Source organism: Saccopteryx leptura, chromosome 1 (genome assembly GCF_036850995.1).
Source record: "Saccopteryx leptura isolate mSacLep1 chromosome 1, mSacLep1_pri_phased_curated, whole genome shotgun sequence".
Classification (NCBI taxonomy): domain Eukaryota; kingdom Metazoa; phylum Chordata; class Mammalia; order Chiroptera; family Emballonuridae; genus Saccopteryx; species Saccopteryx leptura.
Genome location: NC_089503.1, coordinates 302,756,337 through 302,770,370, shown reverse-complemented (window position 1 = coordinate 302,770,370; position 14,034 = coordinate 302,756,337). Strand labels below are relative to the sequence as shown.

Here is a 14,034-nt window from a genome sequence, read left to right as displayed (position 1 = left end):
TGTCTTAGAACACAGAGTGGTTTTCGTGTCATCCTGAGGCAGAATTTCTCCAGAATTCTGTTCAAATTGCTTGAATCAAAAGCAACAACAAAACAACCCAACTTGGTACATTAAAAGACTTCTGACCCCCTGGCCGGTTGGCTCAGCGGTAGAGCGTTGGCCTGGCGTGCGGGGTACCTGGGTTCGATTCCCGGCCAGGGCACATAGGAGAAGCTCCCATTTGCTTCTCCACCCTCCCACCCCCCCTCTTTCCTCTCTGTCTCTCTCTTCCCTTCCCGCAGCCAAGGCTCCATTGGAGCAAAGATGGCCCGGGCGCTGGGGATGGCTCTGTGGCCTCTGCCTCAGGCGCTAGAGTGGCTCTGGTCGCAACATGGCGATGCCCAGGATGGGCAGAGCATCGCCCCCTGGTGGGCAGAGCGTCGCCCCTGGTGGGCGTGCCGGGTGGATCCCGGTCGGGCGCATGCGGGAGTCTGTCTGACTGTCTCTCCCCGTTTCCAGCTTCAGAAAAATACAAAAAATAAATAAATAAATAAATAAAGACTTCTGACACCCCATTTAAATGTTGTGGGGAGTATCCATGCTGCCGTGGCTGCCATTTTGCACAAGTGATTGATGGTTGACTGTGATTCTAAAACCAGTGATTTACATTTGCACCTAGGTTGCAAACTGCTTTGCACCACATTGGCTGCTAATATTTTTTCATTCCTGGCCTTTTAGTACTGACTGGATTTGGTTAGGAGTAGGCTGACTAGGACTTACCCTCCCCCAATCAATGTGTAAAAAAACCCCTTGAACAACAAAGTCCCTAACACACATGCTTGAAGGGCAGCATTGAGAACTCAAATGTTCTCAGGCAAGGCTGAAAGCACCACACTTTATTAGAATTTGTGCAGCCCAGTAATTTTCTGTGTGAATTTGTTTTCCAAGTGGGTACTCTCCCCTTTGAAAGTAACAACTCCTTTTCAACTATGTAGCAAACGCTTAGCTGATCCAGAAGACTTTAAATAAACCTGGTTCTCCAGTGAACAATGAGAACATGCCCAGGTGAAACTAGCACGGCTGAACTTATTAATAAGATATTACTATTTAATACTGTTGATGTGAATGAGTCACTGCTATTGACACTTGCCAGTGGAGAGCTTAGCAGCGAGCCAGTGAAGGGAGTAGGATTTATCCTCAGAGAAGGATTTATCCTCAGAGACCTAGAGTTTCCATTCTCTCACACAGGGGGCCTTTCCCTGCCTCGGACTAACAGCTCATTGAAAACCAGCCTGAAAGCTGGGGCTTGACAGTCAGTGACAGCCCTCAGTAAAACCCTTCAGCTTCTTAATGAAGGAAAGCTAGATCCGCACATCCCTCTGACTTCTGGGTGAAACCTAAGCTTGTTGAGCACACAGGGCACCAGCTTACTCCCCCAGCAGTGGCCTCCCACTTGCCAGCTGTGCTCTGTAGCGCCCTCTGCTGCCTCTTTCCAGAGAAAGCCCAGTTGCGGTTTTCAACGTAGGACATCCCCCCCCCCCCCAATTCCCCATCACTGTTTCTATTCTGCTATGCAAGAATAGCCATGCTGCATTTTCATAAAATCTCAAGCTCTCCACCTCTTTTTCCCAAACCATGAACTGAACTGTCCGCCCATTCCCCAGGAGGAGCAGTACACACCAGAATGATAAGTTCATTCATTTCCTATCAACATGTGGCATGGAGACATATTGGGAGGTCAGTTAGGGCTGCTAGTTCCTTGGTTCTTATTTACAAGGACTCACATGAGACAAATGTATTGGATCCAGCTAATCACCGAATGAATGAATGAAATTTCAAATCTACTTCCTAAATAAGGAAGAATTTACCTTATTATTTAATTTTCCCTAATCCCAATTTATGTTCATGATAATTCTTATTAGGCTGAGGTTATTAATCCAAATGGTCTTGCAGGTGATGCACTTAGACAAGGTCTTCCAGTCCAGATCTGACTCCATTCTTCTTCACATGGCTTCTTCTTCCAGAAGTAAGAGCCTGGGTTGGTCCAGCCACACATTCTTGTTTGTTTCTCTCTGTGACCAGCCTCACACATTTGTGAGACAGACTGTAGGTTTAGGAAGATAACCTAGACTTGAATGATGATGATGGAATCTAACTTCAGGCGGGTGATTCATTCACAATTGTTGATGCTTCCAACCAACCTCATAGACTCCACACATTTTTAAGGGGCTTTAAAAGGCATCATTCAGTGTACAAAACCTTTAACAGATGGTCACTGACTTTCTGTTGGGACACTTGTAATAACAGGGGCTCCATACCTCAAAAGGTGGCCCATCTGTTTTTGGGGGACAAAATACAAGAATGACATTCTCAAGGTGAAAAATCTAATCCCACCTTCTTCAACATACCTCATGTGTAGAGTTGATAAGCTCAGCTATGTATTCAGAAGTGGAGGGTGTTTTGGAGGTGATTTGTTTGGGGTGGGTCCTGCATGAGTTCCACCTGACCCAGTGGCCTTTATCTATTACAGCAAAGAGATGTGTGACCAGCAGAATGTCTTCATCATGTGTCCCCTATGTGATAAGTCTTGTGATTACTGGAACCTCAGCTCAGCCTGTGGCACGGCACGGGCCAGCCACCTGTTTGACAACCCTGCCACCGTCTTCTTCTCCATCTTCATGGCTCTATGGGGTAAGTGGCTGTCATGCAGCTTGCTTATATGAGTGGTACCTTGAAATGGGTACAATGGCCACCATGCTCTAATGGCTCTATCCTTCAGTTTACTTCCTTTAGCATTTAGTCCTTGTATCTTCAAGAAGTATTTTAAGGACAGTAGATTCATCTCTTTTACTCATATATGTGCCTAGAACTAGGGATATTCTCATGGCTTTATATATATGATTTAAAAAAGATATAGTAGACACCTGACCAGGCAGTGGTGCAGTGGATAGAGTGTTGGACTAGGATGCAGAGGGCCCAGGTTTGAAATCCCAAGGTTACCGGCTTGAGCATGGGCTCATCCAGCTTGAGCGTGGGGTTGCTGGCTTGAGCGTGGGATCATAGACATGACCCTATTGTCACTGGCTTAAGCTCAAAGGTCAATGGCATGAGCCCAAGGTCACTGGCTTAAGCAAGGGGTCATTCACTCTGCTGTAGACCCCCCAGTGAAGGCACATATGAGAAAGCAATCAATGAACAACTAAGGAGCTGCAACAAAAAATTGATGCTTCTCATCTCTCTCCCTTTCTGTCTGTCTGTCCCTGTCTGTCCCTCTCACTGTCTCTGTCACACAAAAAAAGATATAGTATGTCACATATATGATTTATTCAGAATTTGAACCAATGCATATTTTGAAAACCCCTAGCATACCCATAAGGCACCTCCAGGAATATCTACTAAGACATGTAAACTCATAGATACCACTCAAAATAATAATCAGAGTGGTGGAATCATGGCTGTGGTCACAGAGTTAACTGATGCTAAAGGTGGGGCTACACCTGGCTTCCTGATTCCAGGTTTAGTTATTTCTAAGACCATGAGTATAGACTGTAGAGATTTTACTTAATACCACAGTGGTGTTTTCAATATCCCCATCAAAGGGACTTGTGAAAGAAAGAACAAAGAGTTCCTTCGTTCTCCTTCTCCTCCCTTCCGCCCCCCCCAACCCCTCCTAGACTACCAGGATAATAAACTTTTTCTGGGTCATAGCCATCTGAACACACACACACACACACACACACACACACACACACACACACACTTTTTCTGGGTCATAGCCATCTGAACACACACACACACACACACGCGCGCGCGCGCGCACACACACACACACACACACTATTTTCACAAACTGGGATAACCTGGAATAACAACTTTGCAACTGAATACTTCCAAGAAGGCACAGCCAGGCATATTAAACAAGGGACCAAGTCAACATGTTCCAGCCCATCTTGAGTATCCACCTGCTTTTTACTCATCACGGAAGTGCAAGCTCTTAGCTCTCCCATTGGACCACGGACCAGCAAGACCACACTGCTGCTTCTAGATTTATCACTGACTCTGTGGGGCCTGGAGGACCTGCCAGGATGGGGCCATGAGTCACAACCCTGGAAGTGTGAGGAGAAGGAGACAGGGAGAGGTCCGTCTGGCCAGTGGAGAAGAACTGAGCACAACTGTCCTCTGTTCCCTGTGGGGACCTCTACTTGGGTTGAGATAGTGCCTAACTGGAATGATTCCCTTATTCCTAGGCCACTAAGGACAATTTCCAGGGACGCTCTATTCTCAGAGAGTAGAGCTGCTGCCCAGGGCACATAGACAGTGGTCAGTTCATGAGAGTGGGGACAGGGAGCAGGAGGAAATGGCACTTGTGACCTTATAGCTCTGGAAATGTTCACAGGAAGAGTCAGTAGAACAAACTGAAACTGAAGTTTGTTACCTGTGAAGTCATAGGCAGCTTTGTCTCCTTGTCAAGCAAAGGTATCTTGTAATTACTCCAAAATCCACTTGAACTGATTTGGAACTCAGAATATGCATTCATTTTTTAAAATATATATTGCAGTCCTAATGCCATTAATTCGCTTGCAGGTATTACAATGACCAAATGGCTACAGCTTTAGTAGCACAGGGCCCACGATCCCTTCAGAACTTGGACAGGCTGCATAATTTTGTGTTGTAGGGAAACTCGGTTGTCAGTTTTCCTTGTCCACTTTCAAGCCCCAACAGCTGCCTCCCTCTTCTTTCTCAATAGCTGTAATGGACAGATACCTCTTCCGTCTCCAATACTTTGCTACTCCCTCCCTGGCTTCTCTCTCTTCCTCTCATATCACAGTGTAGGGAAAGCAAAAAGGGTGAGACTGTCAGAGCTTCTTGAAAAAAGGTAGGGTTTTGTTTTGTTGTTTTTCTAACAGCCTTGCTGTGTTTTATGTGATTGTATATTTGGTTACAGCAGCCAAGAGCCCCTGGGCATGATTGCTTACATGTTCCAATTAAAAATAATAGTAATGCCTCTCATTACCATGATTATTATGATCAGTGGTGCTTGGCTGGGCCCGGGCCCAGGCCTGCCAGGAATAAGGCTGGGAAGAAAACGTGGTTCTCCGCAGAGAAAGACTCAGGCTGTTACGGAGTGGGAGTGCTGAGTGGGGTGCACGGAGGGGACTAGCAGGAGGACCTGGGCCTGTCAGAACCTTCAGGCCCAGCCCCTCTGCTCTTCTGGCCTCAAACTCCAGAGAACTTTTGAAAGAGACTGATGCCCTATTAAAAAAACAAAAAACAAAAATTAAAGGGACAGGATTTCTAAACTCTTTTTTTATGACCAGGGGACTGCTTGCTGTGAATGTCAGTCTATCCCTTCCTTCTATGAATCCTATCATAAGCCAGTGTGGTCAGGTGTTCAGGGTCCCAATAGCCAGAGAGAACTTAGTCCATAATAAAGTCTTGGTGGAGGGGGAGGGTCGGAGGGGATGTTGGCATCCTTCCTCTCCCGATCCCTTCTTTACTGCCTGAATGCTATTGTTTTTCAAGACTGAGTTCAGATACCTTCTCTAGCAGCTAACACACCCTCTCTTGCATGTCCCCAGCTTTTTATCTATGTCCTTATTAAGGCCCGGACACTCTGTGCCTTGTGTTGTAGCTATTTACAGTCTTTCCCCATGGACTGTAACCTGAGAGCAACATCCGTGTTTAAGAGTTATCTCACCTCCTTCATAATGCTTAGAACAGTGTTTTATAGATTGCAGATACCTTAGTCAGGCCTAGTTCTTTGTTCAGGATTAAAAATTCATTCAAGTTTGCTCAAATAACAAGAGATTTGTTGTGAGAAGGCAAGAAGCTAGCTCGTGGATGCAGGAAATAGAGCCAGGCTGCCGGGGCACTGGAGATGGAGTTGCTCTCAGAAACCATGGCTCCTTCTCCTTCTTTCAGGTGCTGCTTGGTTTCTGCCTTCTCTGCTTTTTTGTGTGTGTCTCTTGGTTTCATTTTTCAAAAGAGAGACTCTGGTCCATTGACCAGCTCTAGATCAGGTGTTCAATCCTGGTATCATAAACGATAGGTGGAGGGTAGAGGGCGTTGGTCTTTTTGGAGCATGCTGGACCGGCCCTTCATGGGGCTATAGTTGGAGCAAAGTGACTGATGTATAGTTATGGTAGGCATTCAACAAATATTGGCTAAGAAAAGAACAAATGAATTAATGCCACTTAAGAGAGATTAGTCTATCAGCTGCCTGCAAGATGGGTTGGAAAGCTGAGACCCTGGAGTCAGATAGAACTATTAGGAGACTGTTACATAACCTCAGAATGTGATTAATGTGATTATTAGGGGCCACAAAAGGGAAGTGGTGTTGGGGAAAGAAAAAAAAAGAGAAAAAAGTGAGAGTGTTGAGAAAAATTCAGGAAGAAAGAACATGTGCATAGGCAAAGTGAGGTTTGTCAAAAAAGACTTCAAACTCATTCTTCTTTTTTTTATTCTGCCATCCTTCCTCACTTCTTGAGATTAATGGTTACCCATTGATCTTCTTCTAATCTAGAAGTGGGGAATTGTGTGTGTGTGTGTGTGTGTCCCTTTAAATATATCTACTTCGCTCCTAAGGGTGTGGAATATTTAGAACATTTTCAGATAGAAGTAGGAGGAAGGGAATAAATGCTTTAAAGAATGCTCCTCAGTTTGAATTCTGTAAGTTTATTCTTCACCACCACTGGTGACTCCAAAGAGTACTCAAATCCATTCTTTAAAATTAACAGAATTTTATTGTTCCTTTTAAGCTACCATGTTCCTCGAAAACTGGAAGAGATTACAAATGCGGTTGGGCTACTTCTGGGACCTGACTGGTATAGAAGAGGAAGAAGTGAGTTCTCTTGCATGCTTCTTTGGGCCCTTGTTTTGCTTTGACCCTGAAAATAGACTATTTTGAGTGAAGTAACTACTTATATGGACTGTCACAGCAGCCAGTCACTGGCCAGGTCTCACTGTGGCAGCTTTTCTAGCTTGACTTCATGGGCTAAACCAGGGGTCTTAAACTCGCGGCCCGCCCACCAATTTTGTGCGGCCGCAGACTGGCCCGAAGACTAATCCACGAAGTTTGATTAGTCTGCAGGCCACACAAAATTCGTGGGCGGGCCGCGAGTTTGAGACCCCTGGAAACCATAGTTGATATGTATGGAGACCAAGAATTCAAACTTCCTCTCTATTCTTGATCTGTAAGACCTAGGTCTGGTAGGTGGCCAAATGTCCCAGGGCCCCTCTCTGAGAAAAGAAATGGCACAAGGGACAAGCTTTGTGGTATCCTTGAGATTTCACTCAACATATTGTACTTCTGTGTCCCATGTCACTGGTTCTAATGAGCATAAATACAGAGACTAGGAATTGCTCCTAGAATAGGAAATGTCAGAATGCCTCTGTGAACCTACTGAAGGTCAAAGAAGAGGCATGGGTACCAGATGCTGGTTGTCTTGATGCCTATGGGAAGAAGAAAATCACTAGACCTCTACAGCGTAAGCCAGTATACCATGTGAACTGGTGCATGAGCTAAGGGGAAAAGGTAGATTCTTCTAGAATCTAGTTTGATGGACAGATGGTACAGAATCGGGCAAAAGTAGGTTTACAGTTGCGAGTAAGTGAAACACAGAGTTTTTTCTTGTATTATTTTTATTAATTACTGTATTATATATTTTCCATAAGAACAACTATAAACCCACTTTTGCCCCACACTGTATTTAAAGGATGAAATCATGATGATGGTAAGTTGACAAGGATCAGTGTGACACGATTGCTCACAGTTATCTATTCCCACATGATGCCATTGATGGAAGAGCAAATGCCAATATCAGATAGGTGCTCCAAAATTGTGGACACTGTAGATATGGTGCTGGGGAAAGTGTCTAGAAGGACCAGGAGGCACTTTTAAGTGCCTGAGTACACACTTGAAAAGATGGCCACAAGCAATATGGCGGCTGCACAGAGAGCAAGCCTTTTCCACACTTCTCTACAGTAGTTGATGTGCCTTGCCTTGGGCACAGGACCTCTGACTTTGTAGCCTGGATGTTTTATGGCCAAACAAGTGAAATCCTCACTTTAGTCTTGTTCTCGAGCCTGTGTGGTTCCCCATGTCTGTGGTGTGACATGATTTCTTCTCCTGAGTGCTCTAATTAGTCAGCTTGCCTTTGAGCATATGGGCATGGTAATGTATTGAGTACATATGCTCACTCTATCCAGTCCTTTGCATTAAGCATATGCCCTGAGACTAACAGCATCATGGATTTCATGACAAATGAGAGAATATACATATGGGTTCTGTCTGCAGAGAGGATGAAGTATTCAGATGAGGCTGCACTCTCTGAAAGGTCTCAGGGGCACCTACGGCCTGAGCGACAGGAGTTAATCGGACAGGAAATCCCACTGAGCTGAAGATAGCCCCACTTTTGAGCCAAAGACTTTTAAGGTCTGGCAGATCTCCCTTCAACAAGCACAAACAGGACCCAAAGAAGTCTTTCAACAAGTCCAGCTGGTTCCACAGGGAGGCCTCCTAGGTAGGAGCTGTACTGATCCAGGGGGGTGACTCTTGGATCCAGTTGTTTCTCAGAGATTGGGTGGTGATAGTGGGCCTTAAAAACACTTGAATAGCATCACCTCCTGTTGTATTGGTTATGTTTATTAGTCACATGCATGTCTTCTCCTCTCCAATATCATGGCATGTCTTGGGAAAGCCAAAGACAGGCCAGGAACCTAGCTTGTTGGCTTCTGGAATCTCTGATGGAGTTATAATCCCTGAACTAGAAGTTATGGGTAAATGATGCAGGAATATGAAGTTCTCACACCTGTAGATATTTGTCCTTGGATGCTGCCGGGAAAACCTGCCAATGAGGCCAGGAGTACACTGTTCAATTCTTGAAGTCAGTCATGCGTCTTCCTACTCCAGCATCTGCCTTGGTTTGACCATAGTCTTCTTGATTACTTAGGTGTGCTTTCCCGTGCCTGGTGACTCACCATTTGCATTTGTATTGCTGAATGGCTCAGTGATGTCTCTTGAGCACTGGTGTACTTGCCAATGAGTTAATCACTGAGGCTGTACAGGAAACAGGTCCAGGCAAGTGAGTTTTAAGATTCCCTATGGCCACCTTTAACTTTGATTTTTTATTAGTCGCCATTTTAGCTTGTAGAATAATGGAACAGGAAGGAAGTTTTGTTGTTGCCCTAACTCCCAGCTGTGGGGCACATCTGTTTCTCCAGCTGGGATCTGGCTCATTACAACTTAATGTTTGAGGTCTGAGGATAGTTGGTGGGATGAACAGATGCATCCTTCTGCCTCTGGTCAAATGGCTATACAAAGTATGTGGCTTCTCTTTGTATCAGCTGCTGAGTTAACATTTCCTTTCTCCTTTTTCAACACCGGCACCACCCCCAGGAACGTTCTCAGGTTTGGTTTTCAGTGTGGTAACACGTGTTTTGTGTCCCCTCTCTCTCCCACATTGTGTTCCTGGTCTAGACTCCTAGACTGTAAGTGGTCTGGCAGTTCATGTCCAATAGAATCTGATCCCGAGTCCTGACTTTATTGTACTTGTGATGTCTGGTTACAACCCACAGACCAAGGTCATTCTTCTGCCTGCTTACTAACCACTCTTTGACTCTTGGGTTGTAGGAACACTCCCGGCCTGAGTATGAAACCAAAGTTCGAGAAAAAATGCTAAAGAAGAGTGACAAATTGGTTGTCCAGAAGCTGGGGACCAACATGACTGAACATGAGGATGAGGTAAGATGCTGGTGCTGTTGCTCACTATCCTCTTTATTTCTTAAGGTCCTGTTGTCATGCCATCAGGAACTCCTACATGGACAGAGATGGGGCTGTGAACAGGGGTTGTCAGGGGTGCAACCAGATGGAATGACAGCATGACATCTCTGATTGTCTGCAGTCAGAGCTCATGGGTAGCAGGCTTTTGCCATGACTTAATTTGTCTTTCTTTCCTGGGTGGTATTTAGACAATATCATAGAGCAGGGTGGAGAAGAAGGAAACAGCTGTCAGGCCTGGTTCCTCCGGACTCCATCACCGAGATACTTAGCAATAACCACCGCCACCATACCAACCAGCACCATGACAACTGACCCTTATCGAACACTTGCTCTAGGCTGGGCACTGTTCTAAGTGCCTTGTATTATTTTATTTTCATAATAAATTTATAAGGCTGATACTATTATTATGTAAATTAAAGCTAATAAAAAAAATTAAGTCATTTGCCAGAGGTCACCCAGCAAGTAAATAGTGGGTGTATGTGGAATTCCATCTCAGGTCCATTGCTGACAGTCTGTATATCTGACCACTTTGCACACTGCCTTTCAAGTGCAGTGGGGAAGGCAAAGGATAAAGCAGGAAATGGCTCTTAGGGCCCACAGAGGCAAATTCATGCCTGCGTTTGCTTGAGCTACTCATATAATGTTCCTTTCATTTCATCTCTGGTTAGGCCTCCAAAAGTAGAAATGGGATGGTCGACATGTCTTCTGAGTCAGGTTTCTGAGTTTTATGGTGACATTCAGACATGGAAACAGGGCTTCAGAATCTGGGCTGTGCTCAGTAAACACAGTGTGTGTGAGGTGGGAACAATGTGGGGGTTCTGCTTTGGCAGTGCCTGTCTCCTCTGAGTGCCATCCCCTCTTTGAAACTCTGTGTGTGTGCGTGCGTGTGTGTGTGTGTGTGTGTGTGTGTGTGTGTTTATGTCTTTCCTAATCTGGTTCCCGAAAAAAATCAACAAGATTGAAAATCTGTTGTTTATGCACACGTCTTTTCTCCATCTTGGATTTGAATTCAAATTTTATTTAATTTTACATTCTTTAAGTTGAAACCCTTCATGTTAACATGCAAATTTATTCAGGCATCGAAACAGAAGAATGTGTTGTTTTTGAGCCCAGAACACTGGCTTTTTTTTTTTTTTTTTTTTGCTTTTTTTCTTTAAAAAAAAAAAGAAAACAGGAGTTCTAAGAGGAAGAGGGCGGCCCTTTGAGTTATTTTTTTTTCCTACACAAAAAGTCAAGTCCAAGACCACCAGTTATTCAGGGAAATAATGAATTCATTCTTAGGAAAGACTAATCATCACCACCACCCTCATCTGAAAGCAAGCATTCTGTGTCCTGTCAGCTTCTGCAGCTCCACGCAGCCTTCCTTCTCCACCCCAGAGCAATATACAATGGGTAATTTTATGGAAATCACATGTAACTTTATTGACCACTGACTCATTTAACTTTAATTCCATAGACAGGAATGCCAAGGAGCTGGAATTGCGTACATTGAGGCTGTGGTTCTAATACAAACATTGCTTGGATATATACGCATGATAGGTCAAGTAACTCTCAAGAACCATGAATAATTGAAAAACATCTGAATGCATTATGAATGATACATATGTTTATGTTTTAGCATTCAACATCTCTTTTCATTACACTGTTGAGAATGCAATGCTCAGTGCATCTAATGACTTATGGGCAAAGCAGTGGTGGGGGGAAGGGGAAGGAATGACCTTTCCAAATGAGCAGTGTAAGATAAAAACGGCCTTGAATTTGATTGGTAGCATTCCTTTGTGTTCCCTCAGTTCTGTTAATACTGTAAATGCTTCTGTTCTTGTAAATCTGGACAGAGGTGGGAGCTGAGGGAGGGAGGAGCACACTGTGCTGCCTGATGGGAGAGATGCTGCCTTTGCCTATGGGAAGGGTTGAGGTCAGTACTCACTGTGTGCCATGGCTCTGGGGGCACCATCACACGTGGGATCTTTAGGAAAGGTAGCTTCTTCTAGGGAATAGACAGGGACTAGGACTCAAAGTCTAGCAGGTGGCCTTTGACAAGCTTCTTGTATCTCAGAGGATTACCTTGACTCTGCCTTCATTGTAACCCTGAGGCTGCGTATCTCCGCCTCTCATTACTTTTCTTTCTTTTAAATGATAAAAAGCTACCATTTGCCTGACCAGGCAGTGGTGCAGTGGATGGAGCCTCGACTTGGAAATACTGAGGTCACCGGTTTGAAACCCTGGGCTTGCCTGGTCAAGGCGCATGTGGGAGCTGATGCTTCCTGCTCCTTCCCCCTTCTCTCTCTCTCTCTCCTCTCTAAAATGAATAAATAAAAAAATATATTAAAAAAAGAAAGCTACCATTTATCGAGGTCCAGTGCAGTATAAGAACTTGCTGAAGATCACATAGGTAGTTGTGGGGGAGCTGGTCATGAAAATCAGTTCCGCCTGGTCCCCAAGGCCCACTACTTTTTCTTTTTAAGATATCAAGTTCATTAAAAAAACAAACAACCTTTTTTATTGGATTTAATTCTTAGACCATAACATTCACCCATTTAAATTATACAGTTCATGGTTTTTAGTATATTCACAGATTTGTGCAGTCATTGTCACAATCTAAGTTTAAAATATTTTTATCATCCCCAGAGAACCCCTCGCTCCAATAGTTACCAAGCCCTGGGAAACAACCTACTTTCTGTTTCTCTAGATTTACCTATTCTGACATTCATAGAAATGCAATCATGCAAAATGTGGTATTTAGCTTTTTTCACTTAGCAACAAGTTTTCACGATCCATCCATGCTGTAGCTGTATCAGTATTTAATTCATTTTATTGCCAAGTAATGTTCCATATTTTGGATAGATCTCATTTTGTTTAGATATTCATCATTTGGTAGTTATCTGGATCGCTTCCACTCTTGGGCTTTTATAAATAATGCTGCTATAAGTATTTGTGTACAAGTTTTTGTGTAGATGTGTGTTTTCATTTCTCTTGGGTATATACATAAGAGTGAAAATACTGGGTCATATGGTAACTCTATGCTTAACATTTTGAAGAACTGCCACACTAATCCCATAGTGAATGCACCATTTTACATTTTAACCAGGAACACACGAGGGCTCCAATTTCTCCACATCCTTACCAACACTTATCTTTTTTATTTTATCCCTCCTAGCTGTATGAAGTGGTTTTTCATTGTGGTTTTCACGATCATTTCCCTAATTACTAATGAAATGAGACCATCTTTTCATGTGCGCGTTGGCCATTTGTATGTCTTCTTTGGGAAAATGTTCAAATCATTTGCTCACTTTTTTAAATGGGATAATTGCCTTTCATTATTGTTTATTTATTATTGAGTTATTTACATAATCTGGACACTAGTTCCTTGTCAAATTATATGATTTATAAAGGTTTCCTTTTATCCTATGGATTTAAAAAAGTTTTATTGACGATATAATTTGAAGCACAAAGTTTTGTGACATAGTTCAATTTAATCTATGTATCCTTTTGTCACTTGTGCTTATGTGTCATATTTAAGAAACCATTGCCTAATCCAATGTCATAGAACTATATACTTTTAGGTCTTCTTCTAAGAGTTTTATAGTATTAACTCTTAGAGTTAGGTCTGTGATCCATTTTGAGTTAGTTTATATGTTTGATGTAAATAAGTGGTCCAAAAAATTGTTTTTTGCATGTGGTTATTCATTCAGTTGTCTTAACACACCTTTTATTAAATTTGTTTATAGTTATTTTATTTTTTACCTTATTACAAATGTCAGTTTTCTTAATTTCAATTTTAGATTGTTTATTGATAATATATAGAAATAAAAAAATTTTTTAATTTTATATATTGATTTTGTTTGCCACAACCTTGCTAAATTTATTTATTAATTCTAATAGTTTTCTTTGGATTCTTTAGGATTTTTTATTTAAAAGATCATCTCATTTGCAAATAAAGCTTTATTTTTCCTTTTCCAAACTGGATGCAGTTTATTTTATTTTTTTGTGCCTAATTGCCCTTACTGTACTGCTCACAAAAATTAGGGGATATTTTAAAATGAATATGAAGGAATAAAATATTCCCTAATTTTTGTGAGCAGTATAGAATCTCTTGTACGATGTTGAGTAGAAGTGAAGAAAATGGACTTTCTTCTTTTATTCTTGATCTTAAGAAAAAAAGAATTAATCTTTCATCATAAAGTATGATGTTGGGTATGGCACACTACCCTTTAGCTGTATGAGGCTTCCCTGAGAACAATTCATAGCCCATCCACATGATGCTGGCCTGAAAT

At 42.8% G+C, this 14,034-nt stretch overlaps 1 protein-coding gene across 4 annotated transcripts in view; it reads left to right on the top strand.

Annotated features, from left to right (window-relative positions):
- ANO2 (anoctamin 2) overlaps window positions 1-14,034 on the top strand; it is a 345,301-nt gene that overhangs the window by 173,068 nt on the left and 158,199 nt on the right. For all 4 annotated transcript variants that reach the window (XM_066357508.1, XM_066357518.1, XM_066357527.1 and 1 more), the window contains 3 exons: window positions 2,510-2,670; window positions 6,738-6,820; window positions 9,611-9,721. In XM_066357508.1, the coding sequence (XP_066213605.1) occupies window positions 2,510-2,670; window positions 6,738-6,820; window positions 9,611-9,721 (355 nt within the window). The remainder of the gene's footprint in view (window positions 1-2,509; window positions 2,671-6,737; window positions 6,821-9,610; window positions 9,722-14,034) is intronic.